This window comes from Engraulis encrasicolus, chromosome 13 (assembly GCF_034702125.1).
Source record: "Engraulis encrasicolus isolate BLACKSEA-1 chromosome 13, IST_EnEncr_1.0, whole genome shotgun sequence".
In the NCBI taxonomy this organism is placed as follows: Eukaryota; Metazoa; Chordata; class Actinopteri; order Clupeiformes; family Engraulidae; genus Engraulis; species Engraulis encrasicolus.
In genome coordinates, this window is record NC_085869.1 from 14,648,044 (window position 1) to 14,673,409 (window position 25,366).

At 43.0% G+C, this 25,366-nt stretch overlaps 1 protein-coding gene across 1 annotated transcript in view; it reads right to left on the reverse strand.

Moving 5' to 3' along the window:
• calcrla (calcitonin receptor-like a) overlaps positions 1-25,366 on the reverse strand; it is a 48,745-nt gene that overhangs the window by 8,503 nt on the left and 14,876 nt on the right. Inside the window, exons 2-11 of the mRNA XM_063213229.1 lie at positions 17,333-17,436; positions 12,970-13,120; positions 10,827-10,940; positions 10,202-10,314; positions 9,691-9,782; positions 9,440-9,566; positions 9,131-9,284; positions 8,963-9,023; positions 7,059-7,125; positions 4,465-4,683 (exon numbers count right to left, since the gene is read on the reverse strand). Coding sequence (XP_063069299.1) covers positions 4,465-4,683; positions 7,059-7,125; positions 8,963-9,023; positions 9,131-9,284; positions 9,440-9,566; positions 9,691-9,782; positions 10,202-10,314; positions 10,827-10,940; positions 12,970-13,120; positions 17,333-17,398 — 1,164 coding nt within the window. The 5' untranslated portion in view covers positions 17,399-17,436. The remainder of the gene's footprint in view (positions 1-4,464; positions 4,684-7,058; positions 7,126-8,962; positions 9,024-9,130; positions 9,285-9,439; positions 9,567-9,690; positions 9,783-10,201; positions 10,315-10,826; positions 10,941-12,969; positions 13,121-17,332; positions 17,437-25,366) is intronic.

The window sequence follows — 25,366 nt, forward strand, 5'->3', positions numbered from 1 at the left end:
CCATAGGCGATCACCAGTCCTTTCCTTTGCCTTGACGATCAGATTTTGACAGCCCCTTCAGAATATTTTTAATCCTCTGTAGGCTACTGTATATTTTATCATCACAAGGACCACTGATTTACGTCCCAGCTCATCATGCATCCAAAAAGAGACACACAGACACGCACGCACACATACATGCATGCACACACACATGCACAAGAACACACATACACACACACACACACAGACTCAGGCCCATGGGCCACCATCATGGCACAAAACACATGTCTGTCACATGAAGCATGTGGCAGTTGGCATGCACGGAGGTGGTGTGGATCCAGTGGTATGCATATTTCCGTGACACAAGCCGCTTGTTCACGAGCTGCGCTATTGACAATATGTCAGCTGGCGAACACGCGCGCACACACACACACTCACACAGACACTCACACATGCACACGCACGCCTGCTTACATACACATACGCATACACACAAGCACGCACGCACACACACACACACACACACACACACACACACACACACACACACACACACACACACACACACACACACACACACACACACACACACACACACACACACACACACACACACACACACAGACCAAAGCCGAAGTGTCTCAAGTCTCCAGCTGGTTTTTGGAGTGGTGACAGTGCTGGCTGTGATCAAACAGCTTGTCTGCTCCTGTTGCTCTGAATCTTCCGAGTAGAGGACCCATCTCCTCTCCCATCTCCACCACATATCTCCTCTCCCATCTCCACCCTCTGAACCAGGCATCTCCTCTCCCATCTCCACTAGGCATCTCCTGAGTAGAGAACCCATCTCCCCCCCCATCTCCTCTCCCATAGCAGAGAACCCATCTCCTCTCCCATCTCCTCTCCCATCTCCACCACCATCTCCTCTGCCATCTCCACCACCATCTCCCTTCCCCTGCTGTCTCCTGAAGGATTACTTCACTCCTTACATCTCAACCAACGGAAATGGGACTCAGTTGGCAGATTCTTGACACCCACCCCCACCCCCCCCCACAATATCTCATCAATACTGTTAAATACTCCAAGAAAATAGGATACTGGTGACAGATTCTTCACCTCAAAACTTCAAAATAAATTAAACATTCAATCACTTTTCAATCGCTGTCTCACTGAGTGATTATTTATTAAAACTAGAAAGTGTCACTGGAGGAAGTCGTCACGTCACAGGCACAGAACATTATTTTGCTGGTGCATGCAGGCTGTTAATCTGCAGCGTTTCCTTTTTGTCAGAAATGGAAAGTTATTAAAAAAATCAGTTATTCAAAACTGTCAGCACTTGTGTCACCACACAACAACATAAACACCTAACAATGTTAGCTCTAGGCAGAGCACTTTGACAGATTCAACAATTCAACAATTTATATAATTCGTAATGGACATGTTTTCTTTTCTTTTTTTAAATAAAGAAACAAATAGCAGTAAAATGGGCTTTTTGGCAGGACTGCAAAAACATTCATTCCTCCAGACACTGCATGTTTCAAAAGGTTTGTGAAACAGCCTCTTGTGGAAGACCTTGGTGAAATCACAAAGTCAACAACCCAAGACAAATGAACAAATGAACTCCCATTCCTTCTGAGCCTTTGCGACATAAGTTATGAGTTGCATGTACACACAGCGCAAAAAATAGTTTCCTAAGCAATGTGGTGACCTTAACAGCTGAGGTCAAATTGTGCACCGACATAAATTCAAACAGTGACACTTTATTTGGACATTATTATGGATGGTCCTCTGGCGGGCATGGGCAACTTCGATGATAAGGAGGGCCACATTTTCTCATCGCCACCATTGAAGGGCCATATAACCACGCAACTCACAGCTCAGAGGTGCAGTTGTTTACTTACTGACTGCCGATGTTGTTGGGGAGGAATAGGAGTGTACTCTATTGGCCAGCAATAAATTTACAATGGATTGATTCACTAGTGTGTGTTTTAAAACTTAAAAAAAAGAATCTGGCCATTATTATTATTATTATTTTTAATTATGTTTTATCTGCGGGCCGCACTGAGTGAGGAGGCGGGGCCGCATGTGGCCCCTGGGCTCCAGTCCTATGGGCTTCTCGCGGTCCACAGGCATCGGTGTAGGGCCATACTCCAGACTTGCCTGGTTACCAACAGGCCTTATCACAAGTGAGATAAGGTCTGGAGACATGCCTACTGTAAATCTCGTAGGGAGTGTGTGGTTTACGATTGACAGCGGCTGTTAATTGGGCGTTATGAATATGTATCATTTGCCATACAGAATGTAGCGCATAGCCTATCGTGTCAGTTGTATCTATTCGAACAAACTGCAGTCATCGCCTTTCCACGCCTCCCTGCTCTCTGATTGGAGACCATGATCGGGAACCCTCGCTGAGGGATACTGTAGATTCCATGCTGTCTTTCACATTGGAACGATTGTGCTAACAGGCTAACTCCAGGCCATGTAGACAAACAGATCACATACTCCTCCCCAAAATAACTTAAAAATTATAATATTAGTCATGTCTTTATTGATTTTGCCATCAGAATGACAATGACCCAGTCATAATGTCCTACTAAAGGCTCTCTGTAATGTCATTGTAGAGTAGTTCCGAAGATTATATAGGCTCTCACTTTTCCACCTTCTCTAGTGAAGTCTTTTACAACTATTGCAGGGTTCCAATTGTAGAACAGTGTGCATTAAGAGGCTACAATTGAATTCCAGACTTCTTGTGACCTTTCACACCCACTACAACTGTCCTGTACACAGATTATAAGACAAATCATGAAACGCCTTTCTGAACCTCTGCGTCATTCAAGGAGGTTAGGGCCTACATTTGACTGAGGCGATAAGCCAACAACAGGACTGTAAACAAAATGAAAAAGGAATTATAAGCGGACCACCTGTACAGTAAATTCTCGGAAATGTGGGTGGAATAGGAGCCAAATAAAATGTCACCACCATAACGAGAACTAACTCCCACTCATCCACTTCTCAGACAGACCTACAGTACCTGGTGCGGAAATGAGTATCCACTCACCAGAAAGCTCCCATTAAAAGTTCCCTTTTTATTTTTGCAGTGACGCATTGAGCTCTCTCGCAGCTTCCTCAGATCATCAAGGTGCTATGAGGGCTAGAAACGTCACTACAGAACCAAATTTGAATGAATTAGTTTGAGCATTTTCCGGTGTGAAGATTTAACTTTTTTGAGTCCTGCACCGTATTTGCTGCGATTAAAACTTGGAGCATGTTTCCCCAAAACTAAAATTCCTACAAAGTGTGCTGAATTTAATTTGTCTTTTACTGTTTTACATTTTTGGATCCTGTACCTAATTAACAAGAAATGCACAGGTGATTAAAAGCTGACCACTTCAACCTGTGGGCCTTCAGTTCCTGGTAGTTCAAAGGGATGTGTGCGATATATTTGAAGATCTCCTATGGTAGTAAAATGCTAACCTATGAGGTTGTTTGAGAAACACACTGCTGACTTGTTCAACTCGTAGACCTACCCAAGAGTTTGTGAGGGGAAAAAAGAAAAGAAAAAAATAATCCTAGACCATATTTACATACATGGATGTAGTGTATGTCACAAGAAGAAGAAAGAAGAAAGCCCAACTGGGAAACTCCCATTATCATTGTGACACAGCACTCCACAGCACACAAGTGAACGCTGCACACAACGAAATTGCCAATGGCGCCACAAGGAAGCAGTGCAGTGGGACAGTACCATGCTCAGAGTACTTCAGTCATGGAGGAGGATGGGGGAGAGCACTGGATAATTACTCCCCCCACCAACCTGGCGGGTCAGGAGTCGAACTGCCTGGCAACCTTTGGGCTACAAGTCTGAAGCCCTAACCACTTACCCATGACTGTCACAAAAATCTGACTTCATGAGATTAGTTAGCAGATGATGGCCCGTGGATCTTACACTACTGTGGTAATAAATGTCTAACCTTGGTAGTTTCACAATTTGCTCAACTTGTAGTATGCGTACCTGATAGTTCACAAGGATGTGCGTACATGATGCAGTCATACTGTATATCTCAAAGTGCTACAGTGGTAAATTCCTCGGGAGTAGTTTGTTTAACCCATTGATGCGTATCATTGGCCCTGGTGCCTGGAGCTGCATTACGTAACATTCAGGCTCATGAGATATGAGACAACTTAATTACAAATCTCTGCTTGTCTGAGATGAATGAACACATTTAAATGCAACGTAGTGCATATTTTTTAATGTGCTTCAGCTGAGATATTTAGGTGTTTATGGGCTGAGGGCAGCTTTTCTTAAAAAGGGCTCAGGCATTCAGCACCCTTTGTTGCAGGTGCCTTAGGCTAAAATGGGTTACCCTGGCCCACGTACCTGGTAGTTCATGAGGATATGCATGATGCAATCATAGATCTCAAAGTACTACAGAAGCAAAATCCTAACCTCGGTCTGTTGTTGTTTGTTTAACCTGGCCCACGTACCTGGTAGTTCATGAGGATGTGCATGATGTAGTCGTAGATCTCGGAGGCCACGCGCCCCTGGGGCTTGTAGGGCAGCAGCACGTACTGGATGCCCAGCAGGGGCACCAGGATGAGGGTGGCCCGCACCGCCTTCATGTACAGGCTGGACTCCGCCTGGTGCGTCACCTTCAGCTTGGTGATCAGCACCCGCACGATGTTCAGCAGGAAGAACAGGTTCACCTGAAAAATAGTGGGAAAAGTGACAGTCGGCCAAAGTGATTACACACACACACAATGTGATGGGTTGATTCAGGAGTAGCAGAGCCACATGAAAACTGAAAATGAAGGCCACACACCAGGCTCCCGTTTCTGTTATTTTAAGGAACAGTCCACCTCATGTCGAGAAATTGCTCATACATGTATGTGGTTAAGCCCTAGAAAAATATGAGAATGTGTAGGATTCTATCTGTTTGCCTTTCCTAGTTTAACAGTATGGCCATATTAAGCCATATTATAGCCATATTAAGTGTACCGATGCAAGCCTATGGGACCAAACAAAACATAATTAAATGTATGCTAATAATTCTGATACCAATAAATCCAAGTCCTGAAAACACTGAGAGGAAAGTTGTATGCACATTCATTCATGAATAACACTTGGAAATACAGCAAACATGTGAAAATCAAAAAAGGGTGGACTGTTCCTTTAATATGGTGACATTTTGGGCAGCGGTTTCGGGCATTTCAGGCAGCAGTTTTCAGGAAGTCATAGAGGCACCAAGGGAGCACTGTGTTGGGAACGTATCGTGCTGCAGACAACTGAGTAATGTCTCCCGGGTGGTTAAAAGCAGAGACAGTTACGCAAGTGCTGTGTGATGGAGTGACCATCGGGCAGGGTTGTGAGTGTGTTCTGAGTATCACGCCAACGAGCCTGGCTCTGTGGTGTAGCGGTCAGAGCCCCAGTTTACTACCCCAGAAGGTCTAGGTTCAAGTCCTGGCTGGGCAACTCTACTCCCCTTCGCTCCATGCTGCTTTAAGCATTCCGGAGTCCTGCTGAAGGGATGATGAGGTGTTTTCTTATTCTTGTTCAGTGGAGGAGACGCGCTCACACTATAGCCTAGTAATTTACACAGTTCTTAACTGGGCGCTGAATCCCACATAAAACATAGATGAGGGAATGAAGCGAAAGACAGCACTCTTCAGATTTTTTCTGTCTTTATTCGTCTAATAAAGAAAGAAAAATCTGAAGATGAAGAAAGAAAAATCTGAAGAGTGCTGTCCTGTTCGCTTCATTCCCGGTTTCTGTTCTCAGAGCTTCACCTGAAATACAATACGTATAGTATGTCAGGAAAGTGAAGACCAGCCAAAGTGATCACACACCTCCCATCACAGCGGCAGACACACACTGAAATCCAACCCCTGCATTTCACCCCATCACACATGGGGCGATTGGGGAAGATGGATGTGTCCATCAGGCAGCAATGTGTGGGGACCGTATCATGTCTTCCAGACGGTCAGGGGGAGAGGTGAGAGGACACCGGTTACGGTACGTGTTGGTATAAGCATTAAAGATTCCTGATGTGGGGGGTGTTCAAGTGAATGTTAGTGGTCTCAGAGCTCCAACACCTACGAGAAAACCAGCAGTGGAAAAAAGCCTTTACTCTGTATGGTTATGGGCGGGGTTAAGTGGAGTTGGGGGGGAGATAGAATAATTCCACAAAGTCTAAAGCTTCACATGAAGACACAGGTTGACTTGACATACGGCAAGAAACTAAAAGTCAGTCAGACAGTCAAAGTGATTACACGCCCCACTTCACAGCACACACACAGCCCTACAAAATTCTCTGAAATTGTCTCTGAAATTTCAATATCGCACTGAGGGCAACTGAAGCCATGTCTCCCAGGAGTGGAGAGCGCGCTGCTTATGTAAGGCTTGCTGAGCTTCACAGTGGCCCAGAGAACACTAGAACGTGGGTAGGGGCGCTGCCAGAAATTTTGGGCCCCATGAAAGATTTTAATTTTGGGCCCCCTTAAGGAGGGTGCTTGGACACTGCTTGGTGCTCAGTGCTTGGACCCTTAGAATCTGTAACACCTCCCCCCCCAGCGGCACCCATGGATGTGGGGTGTGGAGAGGGGCTAAAAACGATTTTCCTGTCAATGGCCACCCAGAGTTTCTAGTTGCACCCCTCCAAGTGTTAGTGTCACTACCGTGAAATGTGCAAATGGACTGGCTGGATGTGTTGAACCCTCCAATGACCTACTCTGGTAATGGGAAGTGGAACATGTTCTCACTGCTGTGCAATGCTGTGGGCTCTGAGGAAGCACCGTAGGCTATTTTTTTGCATCCAGCCCACAGGAGTAAAATAAAATTGTAAACGGGTTAAAATAAAGACAGAATAAAACGTTTCAGTTTGTATTTATATTATGTTCATGCACAATATATATAAGGAAGGATGGAGAGAGAACATTTATTTTTTGCCAATTTGCCTGAAGTCATTCATAAAATTTGCAGGAAAGCTTTCCTCAACAGATTGTATGGGCAAAAAAACAAAAGAAATGTGTTGGCTTACCAGAAGGGAAAAAAGTGTAAAATGAAAGAAACAGTGTTGGCTTACCAGTAAGGCTGCACAAATGGGACCGTGAATAATATATAGTAGCGATGTATTCGAACTGATCCAGCAGCTGTGAATGAGAGAGAGAGAGAGAGAGAGAGAGAGAGAGAGAACGAGAGAACAAGAGAGATAACGAGAGAGAGGAGAGAGAGAGAAGGAGAGAGAGAGAGAGAGAGAGCAAGAGAGAGAGATAGAGAGAGAGAGAGAGAGAGAGAGAGAGAGAGAGAGAGAGAGAGGGGAGAAAAGGAGAGGAGCGAGAACATTTATTGAGCGTAGTCCCAAAGCACAGCTCCTGTAGCCTATGCTAATTGCCTTAATACCAGTGGGATCTGAATAAGCCTCTTACAGCACTCACATTCAACACATTGCCGGATTTGTTGTAAATATTTGAGAGCATCAAACGTCCTTTAAGTGGGAATTGTGCCTAATGAGGATTTACTGTAATGCTACTATAACTGAATACAGAATATCCTAAAATAAAAACATCTGTTGTGTTGCTGCCATCATTTTCATCAAAATTTGTCTCTACAGGGGAACTCCACATTTAAACTCTTTTGTTGAAGCATGATGGTTCACTGTGTGTGCTATTATAGACTACTGAACCCAAATATGTGTTTTTAGATGTGTTATGTATATGTTACTATTACATGACATTTGTGAAGTGGTGCCTGTGCATTGTTTGCCAGCAGTGGTGTAGTCTACTTTTTTATGGTAGGTATACTGTATATTTGAGCATTTTTTGAAGTGGGTATACTGTATATATTTTTGCTATTCAAAATAATGGATCAATCCATTTTAAGTGGGTATACTGAAACCCCTGAAATTTAGAAGTGGGTATACTCCGTATACCCGCGTTCTACGTAGACTACACCACTGTTTGCCAGGCATCTGCTTCGGTATAGCTATCCAAGAGATATGCCTAGAAGGACAGCTGTGACAGAGATTCTTTAAGTATGTAGAGATATGCCAACATAATAGGTTGATATGGGCACCTAACATGACCAGGTTCCGGTCTGCTTAAAGGGGCGTGTCATAATGCTCCTACATTGAATAGAACAGTCCTTAGGTCTGCCTAAAGGGGGATTTCCCCCCCTCCCCCAGGCAATAATAGAACCCGGAAAACAATGGGCCAATGGAACCTCTCTCTCTGGTTGTGATGCACTCTTGTATAGAGAAGCTGTGAAAGATGCTAGACATGTGCTCTGTGGAAAAACAACTTTCCTGACTTCCATATCTTCCATCCAGATACTATTCAATTTCATTGTTTGACATGTGTGACATGATGTCACATGAATAAGGGAACACATTGTAATGAGTTTTTCAGCAGCAATTTTGATTACTTGCACCATTTGTTTTGTTTTTTTACTTTATAATGTAATGTCTTGTCATCTCATCTTCACTCTGCCAACATTCCTCTTTCATGTAATCTTTGAGAGTGGTCCACAATTTTCCAACAGGTGCAAATAGTTGGACCTTTGGGTTATCTCACATTTCGCCAACTCTATTTCTATCTCCCGCTCATCACCACTGATTAACTTTTGTTTCTTTGTTTCTTTCATGTCAGATGGCAGCCCGCCCTTCCCTGCCGCTCTCAGCTCAAGCTCAAGCTCAGCTGCGTATTCATTCAAATGTGCCACCATCTGAATGATTCAATCACAAGAAGCAGGCTGCAGATTGCCGTGGGAGGGACTGACTGCCAGAGATACACACGCTGAATACAGGATCAGCCATGCAGATTTACTGGAGTTAACATCAAAAATAAAGACACAGTCTATGACTCTCTCCCAACGACTAGGCTATGTCGCTATCAGTGCTGTCAGATCAACAAGTCACATTCAGATCACAGATACCGTAGACCACATAGTATTTTATTCAGAGTACATTTTTACAAGCTTTCACAGACTTACTTGTCATTGTAGTAGTAGCTACGGGCTATGGCGTGTATGGTCGCCGGCACGAAAGGGAAACCTGAGACACACAGACAGATAGGAATGCAAACATGGCACACCGCAAAGGCAAACTAGTATTTCTTTGGGGACCTAGTTATTGTCGGACGTTGATAAGTCATTACGTACCCCAGCCGAGCAGGTAGTACCACATCAAGTGCTGCTTTTCGGCGAAAACAGCCACCACTATGAGCGTGTGAAGATAGATTCCCTCGCATAGCATCCAGAAGTAGTTACAGCCAAAGAGGTACAGGTGGATAAACTGAGACACTTTGCAGCTGGTCTGAAAGAAAGAGAAAAATGTGACACAATAAAACAATGTGAATCCACTCCCATAGACACAATATATTTTATAGTCTGTTTCAATATAATAGTTTAAATAGTTTAAATGTCAGTTTGAGTCATTGCATTTTTTTACTGCAATTATTCTTCACTTACCGGATTTTTCTGGACTAACTCCTGGTTGCTTACCACGGCGGTGAACCAAATGATAGTGACTATTGAGTTCAGAACGAAGGAGAAAAAAAGATGTTTGTGCAGCGTGATCCTCTGGCAACTTAAGCTCCTAAAAAAACAGAAAACAAGAAATGAATCTCAAAGCATCTTGGCATAGATGGTTATGGCGATAATGTCGCCTGTGATATAATGTGCATGTTAACGAGTTATTATGCAAGTCACGTTTCACTTACTTGAAATGGAAAAATATGCCCAGCGAAATGAAGAGGGCAGTTAAAGACAGGCCATGTCCTATTAAAGCCAAGTACAACAGGTTCTGGGCAGTCTGAAACATAATAAGAGAAGAGACAAAGCACATTCAAACCAACAGCCAACACAAGAGTTGACAGATTTTAATATTATATAAGTATGAGAGGAGAACACAATAAGAAATTAATTGACAAAAAGAAGATAGCTAGGCTTGCAATTTATTTCCTCCAGATAGAAGAGGTGGATCTGGTTATTTCCTTAGGGCTTAACTTCAACAAATTAATACAAAGCGCTCGCCTCAGAGTCAAGGTATTAAGTTATTTATAAACCAAATAAAATTTAATACGCTTAAAAACTTAATTTCAGCCGTATGGCCTTCACCATGTCATGGTTAAACCACACCCTGATGAAGAAAGACCGTACAGTTGAAAACAGTCTGGGTTTTTTATGCTTGTCTGAAATTAAGAAATGAAATGGTGTGACTGCCCAACATACTATTCTGCCCTCCTTGGTATGTTCGTTGCATCTGGTGTAGTTGGACCAAGTCCTGTTGCTGGCTGGATGCAGAAACCATTGGCCACTTTCTGTGCAGATCTTGACGGCCATTTCTGTTTACAAAACATAGTAAAACAAGTTAACATGTAAACATCAAGTATAAAACATATTTAATTGCATACTGGATATGCTCCCAACATTAAAAGCATTACTGCATTTGAAGTTGATACAAGACGCCTAATATGAAAAAATGTTTTTTTTTCTTCAAAGGATGTTCAGCTCTTTAGTTATGCATTGTTTAACAACTGTTGGGCTTAGCAGACGATTTTAAGATGATCTTACAGCTAAAATATGTAAACAGAAAGTTACATGTTATATTTCCTGTTACTTACTGTTCCCATTACGTCGTAGAGCAATTAGTCACAGTGTAGCACTGTGCAACATTATTTACTTACTGTACCACAGGACATAAGTTAACGTATAAACAAAATAATAAACAATGGAAAAAGAAAATGTCACAGAGAAGAACAGTCAAAACTGCTGTGTCTGCCCTTGAAGCTGGCTGGGTTCATGCCGGGTGAATAACGTGCCCAAGTGGATCAGCACGCTACTCTTCAAGTCTCACCATTGGGGTCGAAGTCCACAAAGTAGTCGGGGCAGTGCTGCTCAGAGGTGACCCCCGCCTCCGTCTCGTCCCAGCACAGCCAGCCATCCCACGTCTTGTTGCATCCCGGACCAGCTGCCCAGCCAAGCGAGACACAAGCACGAGAAAGGATGAGAGGATATAAGAAAGAATGAAAGAAGGAAGGAAGGAAGGAAGGAAGGAAGAAAGAAAGAAAGAAAGAAAGAAAGAAAGAAAGAAAGAAAGAAAGAAAGAAAGAAAGAAAGAAAGAAAGAAAGAAAGAAAGAAAGAAGGAAGGAAGGAAGGAAGGAAGGAAGGAAGGAAGGAAGGAAGGAAGGAAAGAAAGAAAGAAAGAAAGAAAGAAAGAAGGAAGGAAGGAAGGAAGGAAGGAAGGAAGGAAGGAAGGAAGGAAGGAAGGAAAGAAAGAAAGAAAGAAAGAAAGAAAGAAAGAAACAAGGAATGAAAGAAAGATAGGAGGAGGGAAATAAAGAAGGAAAGAAGGAAGAATGGCTGTTGTTACGATATGGAAATGACCACTTCTTAATCTGTTACTGAATTCCATCAGTAATGTCATACAGTAGCAATGCTGTTATGATGTAGTGTAGATGTTTCAACAGAGACGTTATAGGCTGTGACACACTTCGTTTCGGCATCAGCTTTGGTTTTCATGTAAAATAGGTGGTATTTAGGGAAAAGAGATTTGGACTGCATAACAGTCTAATCAGCAAAGCAGTCTGTCTGGTATGTGTTCTCTTCTCTGATATCTCTAATGCAGTTTGATCGTGTCTAACTCTGCAGGGAGGGAACACTAAATCTTTTGACACAAAGAGCAAATTGGAACAATCATACTGCATCTCGGTAAGCCTTGTCTAGCCTTAGTATTAATGTGCCCATTTTTGGAACAGCTCACCGGCATGCCGGCGACCCGGGTTCGATTCCGGCCCAAGTCCTTTGCCGAACCTTCCCCATCTCTCTCTCCCTACTCGTTTCCTGTCAAATCTTTCACTGTTCTATCATAAATAATCTACTAAAAAGAACAGCGCATTGTCTATTGAGGTTACTTAAGGTGACTTACAGTATGTGCTCATCAGATTCACTTGTACAGTAACTTACATGGAGTGTTCACGAAAAATGTCTTGTTTAGATAACCTAAACTAAATTTTCATTCCTCTAGGGCAGGGTTTCCCAAACTGGGGTGCGTGCACTCCTGGGGGTGCGTGGCCTGCCCCAAGGGGGTGCGCGAGTTGAATAGCAGATATGTGCTTTCATGCTGTATTAATGTACATTAAGTAGGTTTTAATAGTATGGTGCATTGTATGCTTGAAGAAACATCAAGTCTATTGTAAATGAGGTTTCCCTAAATGGCTCTGTATAAATGATGCAATGATTTGTGCTGTGAAGCCATGTTTGAGTGGCCATAAGTACACCAAGGGGGTGCGCGAACCACATTGAAATGTACAAGAGGGTGCACAAGGAAAACAAGTTTGGGAACCACTGCTCTAGGCAGATGTTACTGTAAATACATTTTTAATATCATGAGTAAAAAAAACATGAAATATTCTGACCTTCTACGCTCTACACTTGTTTTTCACATTTATTTTACCCCCTGGCGACCAGAGATAGGACATTTCACAACAACCTGCTTGTGTTGTGTGCAATCTGTTTGTTTTTAGAAGCCAGGAAAAACTGAATCCCCAAATGTTTTCCTGTCTTAATGAGATGATTGCAGAATGTCCAAAGCCTTCCTCCGGGTGCCAAGACGCTCTCAGAGGAGTTGAAGAGTAAACTCGAGCCTGCTTGCACAAACTCTGAAGCAAGCAGGGACTTTTTCTTTTTTTATTAAGACCTACTGTATTAAGCTGTTTTGATGACCACAACTAAAAAAAATACTTTAAAAACACAACAAAGAAGATATTATCTTTCATTGCGAGATGTCCTATTTGCTGCTGGGTTTTTTTTGCCCCTGAAGCAAAAACGGCCAAAAACAACAAAATTGCCATAAAAAAAGATGTCCCATTTAGCGTTTTCTTTTTTGCTGAAACAAACAAAAAACTATGTCCAGCCTGCACCTACTGTACAATACACTGTCCAAAACAAAAAAAGCTGATCCCCAAAATAGGTGGGCTGGTACGGTAATTGGCCATACCTTTCCTCTGGCTAGTATCCTTCAGGATCCTCTGGTAGCACTCGAACTGGGCCGTCACGATCTTGTTCCTGGTGACACTCATCTGGTGGTACACATGATGGGTCGTCTGGTGATGGGTACCGTTGGACTCGGGACTGGCTGCGGCAAACATCTGGGATGTGAACAAAGAAATATGGTCATTTAAGATGTGTACGGTACGTGTGCAATGTATGTATAGTATGTATAGATGTGTAGTGTACATGTTTTTTGGCTGATGATGACTACCGTTGAACTCAGGGCTGTCAGCGACAAACATCTGGGATGTGAACAAATCATTTAAGATGTGTACGGTACGTGTGCAATGTACAGCGTGTATAGATGTGTAGTGTATATGTTTTTCGGTGGATGATGGACTCAGGGCTGGCTGTGACAAACATCTGGGATGTGAACAAGGAAATACGGTCATTTTAAGATGTGTACGGTACGTGTGCAATCTACGGTATGTATAGATGTGTAATGTATATGTTTTTTCGGGAGATGATGGGTACCGTTGGACTCAGGGCTAGCTGCCACAAAATTCTGGGATGTGAACAAAGATATTCGGTAATTTAAGATGTGCACATTCGCACTGTATAGTATATGTATAGAGATGTAGTGTATATGAGGAGTTTATCTGTAAAACGGTGTATTCACCATTTTTGACTTTTGCATTTTATTATTGAAAATGACTGTTCAGAGGTCCTATCACCTATGTGTGAATTCAAATAGTTTGAGAACATACTTTTTCAACCAATATAAAATGCATTTCGCAATGCAATGCAATGGAATGCCAAATACAAAAATGTGAATTTCCCAACATTCTACAAAATGGAAATACACCGTTTTGCAAATAAACTCCTCATATGTTCTTTGGCTGATGATGACTACCGTTGGACTAAGGGATGGCCGCAGTACACAGTGCTGGAGATATGGTCATTTAAGATGTGTACATGTGTAATGAATAAAGAAATGTGGTCATCTGAGGTACAGGGATAGGCCTACGGTATGAGCACACAAATTAGGGAAATGTTGATGTCCAGCGTATATATTTTTCGGCTGATGATGGCTACCTCTGGATTCAGGGCATCTGTGATGTGAACAAGGATATACTGTATGATCATTTAAGGTTTTTAATTATTATTATTTAACCTTTATATTACCAGGAAAATAAACCTGTTGACATTACAAATCTCTTTCACATGGGCGCCCTGGCCAAGTGGCAGCAAGTTACAAAATTGCATTAAAAAATAACAAATCATTTAAAACAATTACAAATAATGGACTCAGTCCACACATGCTGTATGCATGTGTAATGTATACATAGCGAATACATAGGGATACGAATTAAGAAGTATGGTAATCTGAGATACAGGGATACAGTATGAACTAACAAATGTTGCGATGTATGTAGTGTATGCCGTGACGGTTCAACCCATTCGGGGGCCCTTGGCAAATATAGACGTGGCGGCCCATGGAATGATGTTTGTTGCTATTTACCATGGCTTTGGCTGTGGTGGGCCCTTACACGGTGCACATCTTGCAGGGCCCTAGGCAATTGCCTAGTCTGTCTATGGGTAGAACCGACTGTGTATATACAGTACAGTGCCCTCCATAATTATTGGCACCCCTGGTTGAGATGTGTTAAAAGCCTTAAAATAAATTCAGTGTTTATTGCAGAAGAATACTGTCACACTGAAAATTGTAGGAAAATGTAACCTTCAACTCAAATGAATTGTAAGAAAATAAAAAAATCCCTGACTAAAAAATAATTATTTTTCATTAAATCACCTGTTCCACAATTATTGGCACCCTTAACAATTCCCAGGAAATAAATATAATTGAAGCATTTCTGTCATTTCTACAGTAGTTTACAAAGTTTACCAGAGTATGTAGGAACATTTAATTAGTAATTCATCACTTCCTGTTTCCCTGGGGTATAAATATGACGTGACACCGAGGCCATTTCTCTTATCCACTCTTAAACATGGGAAAGACAAAGGAACACAGCATACAAGTGAGGCAGATGTGCGTCGACCTTCACAGGTCAGGCAGAGGCTACAAGAAGATTGCCACTCAACTGCAGCTGCCCATATCCACTGTGAGAGGAATAATTAAGAAGTTCAAAACAACTGGAACAGTGGTAAACAAGCCTGGACGAGGACCCAAGTTTATTTTGCCACCACGCACAGTGAGGAGGATGGTAAGAGAAATCAAAAGATCTCCAAAGCTCACTGTTACAGAATTACAACAAATGGTATCATCCTGGGGTCACAAAGTCTCCAAATCAACCATCAGGCGCTGTCTACACACCAACAAGCTGTTTGGGAGGCATGCACGGAGAAAACCTTTCCTCACTCACAATCATAAACGCAAGCGTCTGGAGTTCGCCAAGCGGTATTGGGGCTTCAACTGGGACCGTGTGCTTTGGTCAGATGAGACCAAGATTGAGCTTTTTGGCAACAAACACTCTAAGTGGGTCTGGCGTAACAAAAAGATGAGTATGCTGAAAAGCACCTCATACCCACTGTGAAGTATGGGGGTGGGTCAGTGATGCTGTGGGGCTGTTTCGCTTCCAAAGGCCCTGGGAACCTTGTTAGGGTGCATGGCATCATGAATGCTTTGAAATACCAGGACATTTCAAATGAAAATCTGTTGCCCTCTGCCCGAAAGCTGAAGCTGGGTCGTCACTGGGTCTTTCAGCAAGACAATGACCCTAAACATATGGCCAAATCTACACAGAAATGGTTCACCAGACACAAAATCAAGCTCCTTCCATGGCCATCTCAGTCCCCTGACCTCAACCCCATTGAGAACCTGTGGGGTGAGCTGAAGAGGAGAGTACAGAGGAGAGGACCCAGGTCTCTGGATGATTTAGAGAGATTCTGCAAAGAGGAATGGCTGAAGATCCCTCTTTCTGTCTTTTCCCATCTTGTGAAACATTATAGGAGAAGATTAGGTGCTGTTTTGTTGGCAAAAGGGGTTTGTACAAAATATTAACACCAGGGGTGCTAATAATTGTGACACACATTATTTGATGTCAAATAATTATGTCTTTATGTGGGATTTTTTCCCCACTGAATAAATGCACTTGTATTGAAGGTTGGATTTTTCTCTTTTTTTCCATTAAGGTCCCATATTATTTAGAAAAAAAATAAAATAATTGGAAGCTAAAAAACACATCTCAACCAGGGGTGCCAATAATTATGGAGGGCACTGTATGTTTAGGGATAGGGTAATTAAGTCTATGTGGAAACTTAAGATGTTAATATTGCACAGTATACTGTATATAGGGATATGATGTCAGGGGGAAAGTAATGTATACAGCCATGTACAAGACAGATAATAACTGTCAAGTCATTTTCACATCATTTAACTATTCCTTTTTTTCTAACACACACAGGAACACATGTGGTAACAATAAACCATCCATCTAATTTTAGCCCTCTTTGCGACTAAAAAACACAACTGTGTTTACCAAACATTTCAATCTGAGGGAAATATACCCCTAGACAGACAGACAGACATGGGGAGCGGAACAGCTGTCTGGTGTTAAACTGGATGCTGTGACACCTAACGACCATTTGACCTTGAGCTTCCCCCACTGCTTCCTGGAATCACGAGGGAGGGACCGAACATCAGCTCTGCTCCGTACCGTAATCATTCTTGTTCCCAGTACTTCCATAAAACATCCGTAACTATCAACAGAATGACAAACTATTCTCGAGTCTGCTATAAACTCAAGTGAAAGATATACAAGTGGAACAAACAGAATTAGATTATAATAAAACACTGATTTATGAATCCATAGAAACTCTTCTCTTTTCCCTCTCCTGGAGGACAAAACTAGCCTGGGCGAAAAGCCGACTGTTGACTCCAAAATCTTTGGGTGGAGTACATAGGATGGCGTCCCCAGGCTAGGACAAAACACCTCTCCTACCAAACCACACAGCAAATGACTTTGTGGATTATATTAGACTGTATTCAATTAATTTCAACTTTATGTCATGACACATGTAAGGATACGGAGTAAGTGCAAAAGGGAGACGAGCCTATAGAATGTGCAGTCCCGGTATTTGGCGATAAATGCAGTATTTGCAGAATTAATGCAGTCATTTAAAGCTATTGTAAGTAGAGAAGTAGACGTAGATACTGTAAGGATATTAACAAAATAAAGTATGTGCAGCTACTGCAAGTAGTGGTATGCATCTGGGCTGAGCAATGTGTACAGATTAATGATGGTGGTGAACAACAGTTACGTGCAGATTATACACACATACCGGTAAGTTAGTTATGGAAGCGTCATGTAGCCTAAATTTGGAAGAAACAGATATGAGATAAGATTTACCTCGGACAGAGAGCAGAGCAGGATCACGTAGACCATGCAGGTGGGATCCATCTTCCTCTTTGGCATCTTCAGCAGTAGTAATCCTCTGTTCACCTCCAAGAAACCTACGGGGAAAAAAAGAGAGCTCAATAAAAAAACACCATTCCGATCCACACACCTTCAGAGGTCTCCTGTCTCATTACGTGGTGTGCACACAGTGCACACAGTACATCGCATAACTGCACCACAGCCACATTCTCTTTCGGCCTATTTCCCGAGGACTGTCTAAACGAGATGTGTGTGTTTGCCTCCTGTGGGAGAGGGAGGAACCTGAGTCCACACTCCTCTGGCCATCTCCACTCACACTACATTAATAGCAGCAACTAGCAGCAGGCAAGCACAGCTGCAGGTAAGTACACAGTAAAGTCTGCAGTGCTAAGTCAACACTTACAGAGTCAATTTAACATCTTCTAGAGTGTATTTAGTCCCAGAGTACTCTCTAAGTGTTGAAACAACACTGCGTTGCATTTTATTTGCTGTGTACTGTATGTAGGTGCCTACCAGCGTCACGGAAGGTTGAGCTATGTGCTCGGACACCATGCAGTCTGTAGCCAGTGGTGCTGTAATGTGAAAAACGCTCCTTAAAAAACAGCCTGCAGGGATATGGCAGCTCTGCTGCTGCCTGCTACATCGCATCCGGAGCGCCAGACATGACACACGCTGACAGTGTCCTCGCCTCGCCTAGCACTGAATACTTTCCACTACAACTTCAGTATATACTACAGTCCCAAAAAACACACACATACAGTACAAACATGCACACGCACGTGTGCATCCACGCATGCAGACACAGACACAGACACAGACACACACACACACACACACACACACACACACACACACACACACACACACACACACACACACACACACACACACACACACACACACACACACACACACACACACACACACACGAGTACATGCATGCACAGACACACACATATAAAGGCTCGCACACACTCTCTCACACACACATGCACACACACTCCAAACACATTTTGCACACTAGTTTTAATCAAATTATGCAATCTGTATGAAATCAGTTGAAATGTGAGAGTACATTTTTGTGAAACACGTGGGGCATGAAGGTCCATTTGGGACAGATCATGTCAAAGCACAAGGCAATGACAAGCAGGGTTTTGAAACCTCCTGCAGCGAACATTTGGCAGCGCCAAAGCACTATTAAGTTACATAGTGCATACTCAATGAAATTCTTCAGAGAAACATAATCGTTTCCCCCTCCAGGAGCTCTGTGGAGAGTCCGAAGGTTTAGGAGAGCCATCTGTATATCTTTCACTTCGCAACAACTTTAATTATTTAATGTTTTAATTTTCTTGTTATTATATTATATTAATTACCTTATTATTTAATACTTTTAACTTTTGATTTTAAGGATTTAATTTTCTTCGATTTTTATTCCTGTACTTTTATTTTTGTGAAGCACATTCAACTGTGTCTGTGTATGAAATGTGCTATACAAATAAAATTGCCTTACCTAAAGAAGACTGACCAAAAAAAAAAAAAAAAAACGGTATACAGTGATACAGTGCACACTCACTGTAAAACCTTATGCGGGAGAGAAGAAGCCCCTCCTGTAATAAGTTTGTTATTACCAGCATAAGAAAAATCAAATAATGTTACTAAATTATTTAGCAATGCATCACTTTAGACTTCAGGAGTGTAGCACTATGGTAGTTTACTAGTTAGGGTAGTATAGTAGTTAGATTTTACAACCAGTAGCCTAGCCTAGCCTTTTCCTCTGGTGGAACCGTGTGCATTATGAGGATTCTATATCACTTTGATACAACATAGATTATTAAGACCTTCAGAATCAAACCAAAGAGAGTTCATCAAATTCGCCAATGTGAAGGCTGAAAAAGAGAGTGATGTGCTCTACAGGAGAAGGGGTGAAGGAGGTTGGTGTTGGGGTTGACGGGGGGTGTAAAGGCGTAGGATCAGGAGGCTTATAACACCAACACATTCGGGATCAAACCAATTATTCAGTCAATTTCTCAATTGTGAAACTGTGAAGACTGACACTGTGATCTACTCCACAACTCCTTTCTGTCAAAGTGGGGGCCAGCGTCCCCTTTGGGGCCACTAGTGGGTCTGTGGAAGGTTAATGAATTAACCTCAATAAGCTATACAATATTCCCATTAGTTAAAGACTGCATAATAATCTATTGCATCTATGAACATTACAGTTATTTTATTTATGTCAATGGGACACTGACAGACACACACATAGGCTACTATATATAGGCTATGGTCGTGAAAGGGGGTGCACAGAAAAAATAGTATAGCACGACCCATGGACCTTGGCTGGAATCTACTGGTATATGGGGAGGGGGGGGTGTTATCATGGAAAATTTTGGGAACCCCTGTTTTGAGGAACAAGATGTTGGGGTGGAGTGGAGGGGAGGGGGGTAGGATCAGGGGGCTTGTAAAATCAGCAAGGGGAAACCTGGGGGGTGGTCGTGGTGGTGGTTTGTGGTTGGGGACAGGGCCTGATTAAAGCACAGGATAAGCATAGATATGGCTGCAGCCTAGGGGCCCCCACCAGCCAGTGGGCCCCCTAATTGGCCAAAAGTGAAAAATTGCAGAATTGTCACAAAACAGTGAAAAATTAATCTGTAGTGTTGGTAGACGTTATTCTTAATTCCTTGCTCGCAATTATGACAATGTCTTCGTAAATTTGTCACGAAGTTTGACCTCGGGGGGCCCTACAGCAACCTGTAGCCTAGGCCATCTTACTCAAGCCCTGGGTGGGGAGTACAGTCTATGGCTGACTGCCAGCTCTTGGCCAGAGGAGTCGGCCTCACAGGCCCCCACACTACACTCCTCCAGAGAAACTGGAACTGAGAAAATGTTATGGCAACACTTCAACTGGAAACAGATGAGACTGTGCCTTTGCATTGTTTGTTTGTTAGTGTACCCTTTTATGTTTAAAAAACAGATTTACACAAATACGGCATCGAGGAAAAGAGAGGCTGCTTCGCTAGGATGACATTACTATGAAGTAATGGATGTTATCGCAGATTAGACTGAAGATGAAGAGCGCACACAAGTGCCTTTGTCTAGCCATGATGATGATGATGATGTAACATCAGACACGAGAAAGAGAGAGAGAGAGAGAGAGAGAGAGAGAGAGAGAGAGAGAGAGAGAGAGAGAGAGAGAGAGAGAAATACTGCATTGATAAAGCCATAACTGTCAAAAAAGCAGATTCCCATAGCTATAACGAGCCCCCATTAAAACGGCCATTATTTTAATGACTTCTCTCTTGTCTCTCTCTCTCCTCTCTGTGAGATGCAAGAAGCAAGTCCACATACACTAACACGGCCCCCTCCACACACACAGACACACACACACACACACACACAGACACAGACACACTCTCTCTCTCTCTCTCTCTCTCTCTCTCTCTCTCTCTCTCTCTCTCACACACACGCACACGCACACGCACACACACTGTGAGTGAGTATTCTGCAGGAAAACTCTGCCTCAGCCAAGTCAACCCCGGAGACCATCTCGTTTATAATTACTGTGAGCATGGCAGCTTTCAACCCAGTCCGTTAGCAGCAAAACAGTTTGCGGCCCCTAATTAGCAGCGGTGGCGTTTAACGAGAGACCTCAAAGGAAACCGCCGTAAGTGCCTGCTCATGACAGCTCCAGCTTTACATCCTGAACCCCCCCCACACACACACACACACACACACACACACTCACACGCGCGCGCGCGCACACACACACACACACTCACACGCGCGCGCGCGCACACACACACACACGCGCGCGCACGCACGCACGCACGCACGCACACACATACACACAATCGGTTTTATAAGCACTACAGCAGCAGTCGAGGAACGTTTACAGGGAAACTTGCTTACATCAGAAGCCATTGCATTAGTAAGATTTCCATTTTATATTAGACATATGCACATTTGCATACATTTACATTAATGTAGGCTACATTTTTCTGCATAGCGCCAGATCATGGCAACTCCAGCCCCGCATAATCACCACAAGTGCTACGCCTGCACTTGAGGAGCATTTAACTTAAGAAGAGAATCCCAGTTACAACAAGCCGTTTACATTAAAGGGGTATTCATACATTGCACACATTAGTGTACATTTGCATGAATGTATACATGTTTGCATTAATTATACTTCACATTACTCCTTATTAAAATGTATTCACAATCCATTTCTCACATACTCAATCCCAAGTAATCTTGTCTAGTGGACTGTGTAAGTTTTCTTCATCTATACTACATTATAACTCATTTACAATTTGCACTATTTGGAATTCATGTTTTATTAAAGGTAACATTGCATTCGAATAATGAAAATAGTGAGACAGCACAGCTGCTTTTGCCGTCACTTCACACAGTCTTTCTTTAAAAAAACACTGGAGTGGGATTCCTTGAACTGCTGCTAGAATGGAGGCGTCCCGGCCCGGCCAGCCCTGACTCCAGTGTTGCCAGATGTGTCTGATCAAATCCCCCCCAAAAGGTTCTCAAAAACCGCCAAAATGCACTAAATTCCGCCCAATTTCAACAAATAGCATTGATTTCTATGGGCACAAAACTGCCGAAAAAAAAACGCCAAATGGGCCAATTTTTCCCGTTTTTACCCGCAGACGGCCATCCCAAGTAGCCCAATTGGGCGGATAACCGCCCAATCTGGCAACACTGCCCGACTCTCCCCCTCTGCTGTGCTGTGCTCCACTAAGTTCCATTATCTCTAGGCAAAACTTGCATGCTGTCAACATCCTCCCCTCCCCTCAGCGCACAGGATGTTTGTGCCCCATGCTTTGCAAGTTCCTCTGCAGCAGCATTTTGAGATATGGAGATATGAGGGGGGGGGGGGGGGGGGGCTGTTTTCCTATTCAGGGCCGGGTCCACCACCACCACTGTAGGCCGTGTGCTGTGCAGTGCACCCCCCCCCCCCACACACACACACACACACACACATACGCCCCACCCGCCACCTCCTCAGCAGTCCTGGCCTGCCATTTCACGTCCTGCAATTGTATTTATGGGACTTATCGCCTCAGCCAGACTGTTGACACTCTCGCGCGACAAAATACAATATTTACCACAACGTGCCTTACAGACTGCCATCAGGAGAAAGTAATGCTATTAGCGATTCTGTGTTGACACGATAAAACGAATGCACCCTTGAGAACAAAAACAAGCTGCAACGCTGATACGTAAAGTGATAGCTCGGTTTGTTGTCTTCTGTTGGGAATTAATCATGGTGGGCTTTTCTGTAAACCTGCGAGTCTTTGGGTTTTTTCCCTTTATGATAGATGACTCATTAAACATATTATAAGTCTTGATTATCATGTGAATAGCTAATGGGTGGCATTCAGATTCAGCCTTAAAGGAGTGTGCCACTATGCTACACGGATCCATTGACTTTCACTAGCTTAGCGACATGCCCCCTCTTTTAACTTGTCTTAAAGCAAGACAACGGCTTACATGAAAAATAAGACACTTTACCACCTTTATAAACCCTGGCCAACGATTTTAACTGTATTAAGCCCCAAAATAGTGGCATACCCCTTTAAATTCATATGGTTCAAACTCAAGTCAATCAAACTGTCTACAATCTGTCTACTACTGTATATCCAATAATTGGTAAATTAAAATGAAATTAAATGCAATACAAAGATAATAATGATAAACATACTGCATTCATTGTAGACAAAATTCAGTCCCGTGCATTAGCATCAACAACAACTAACCATCAAAAACACCCAAAGATAAGCAGCGGATATTTAGAACAGGATCCGTGCTGTGGGTCCCAACAGGGAAATGTTTTTCCTCTCCCAGGTGAAGGACAGCACGCCTTTCTGAATACGATATGACATGTGCTTCAGGGACAGTCACAGACGACAGGTGTCCCAGAGCACACACACGCACCTTCTCAGGTGTCACTGGCCCGCAAGCCACCCTAAACACCACACATCAGGCAGGGAACGTGACTGACTGCAGGTGCTGAAAAAAGTACTTGAACCCAGGAGGAGCAAACTTTAAAAAAACAGGCAAATCATGCAGAAATGTCACTATTTCTGGAGATTGCACTTTTTGCTTAAAAAGAAAGAACAGGCACATGCATGGAACAGCCTCTGCAAATTCAAACAGACCCCAGATTGCAAATGGATGCAAACACCTCCTTCTTGGACTTAATTAGGTGATGTCACGTCACTGCAGGGTAAAGTTAATGTAACCCTTTCATCTGATTACAGACCTAATACTTCAAAGCAGGAATGGACTTCATGAATGTACCGTATGTAGACCTATGACTGTGATTGGGTGGTTGCAGTCTATATGGCCGGTACGGTATGTGAAGTGACAGGATAAATGCACAAGGCATGCACCCCCATTCGGCCTCAGTATTTGCCTGTGGGATAACGTTTAATGCCGTTTTCCATTCATCAAAACAGAAACGAGAGTCTTCTTTGTATGTCAAAGTGATAGAAGTGGCAAAAGCAAAGTCAGTCACATGCAATGTCAGATAAACAGCTTTGGCCAAGCTGCTGACTTTTCAGTGCAGTCATTTTCTCCTGATAAAAAAACAGGAACAAGTGCTGTCTCTTTTTTATTCAGGCTCTTGATTTTGCTTTGTTTTCTCTATTTAACCTATTAGTTCAAGTGCTCTGGCATGTGTGGGCTTTGTGGGCAGCACAGTCATCCACAGTGTCTGTGTGTGGGATGGGCCAGCCCTACAGTAAACATAAGTCCCTAAAACACCGGTTCCCACGGGCAACCCATGGATGATGAGTAATCCAGATGCCAAGCTTTTGTGTGACGTAATGACCAGGGCTGGATTAATGTACAGGCTAGATATGGCTGCAGCCTCGGGGCCCACAGCTCCCAGGGGGCCCTGATTGGCCAAAAGAAATGTATCTGTTGACATGTTATCCTTAATTCCTAGCTAGTAATTCTGACACTGTCAATGTACATTTGTAACAAAATTTGCCTTCTGGGGGGGGGGCCCAGAGCAACATGTAGCTAAGGGGCCTCAGGCCATCTTAATCCAGCCCTGGCCAATTACCATCCAGCAAGTCTGGCATGCCAAAGCTAGTGCCAGGCAGCTTCTCTGCCCAGTGCCCAGTCCGGTCTTCATGTCAGGAACACCTTTCATTGTCCAGAGGTGGAGAGCAGAGGCAAAAGGAAAGCCATTAGTGTATGTGTGTACAGAATAGAATATCCGCCATTAGCGTTTGTAGAAGCACTTTAGTCTGTTCCCGTGGAAGGATATGGCGGCAATTGTGTCTTAAATGTGCAGTAGTGGTGCAGCCGTACACTGTCAGGGGCGATTAAAATTACTTCACAAAGGCCAATGCATGAGAAGGTTTTCTGTGTGCAGCAGTTCAACAATAACCAGGCAAACACACGATATCAATTCCAATGCATTGTTTTTATAAATAAAGGATAAATTAAATGAAAAATATATACCAACCCCCTATGATACGGGCTCTCTGCTAGGACAATGGCTCTGAGAAGTAGAACATCTGCTACAGAGTAACTGCATTGTTGCTTCAATTAATGTGCCAATGCACATCGTAGAGAGTGTGGCACTCAAAAACCCAATATGCTGTAACAAAGCGGGGTCATTATTTTAATGCCGGGGTCCACAATAAACCAGAACATTAGCTTCGGGCCAGCGTCATCATTATCAGGGTGAAGACAAGGCTCACATTCATTTTAATGTTTTTAATTTTTTATTGCTTCCCGAGGTGTGTTATTAAAGCTCTTGCTAGCATCTGTGGCAGTATGGATTGTAATGGCTACCTCAATTAACCCTTGCATCCAGCCTGAGCAAGTGCTTGCTGTCTGTGACACTGCACATAGAGTTGTGCAATTAACAGAGGCAGGCTTTTTCCAGCTGTTTTGTTGCCCATGAAATGAGGAAGCACTGAAAAAAACATATATCTGCTCAAACACACATCATTATGGTTAATCGATCAAATAATTGCT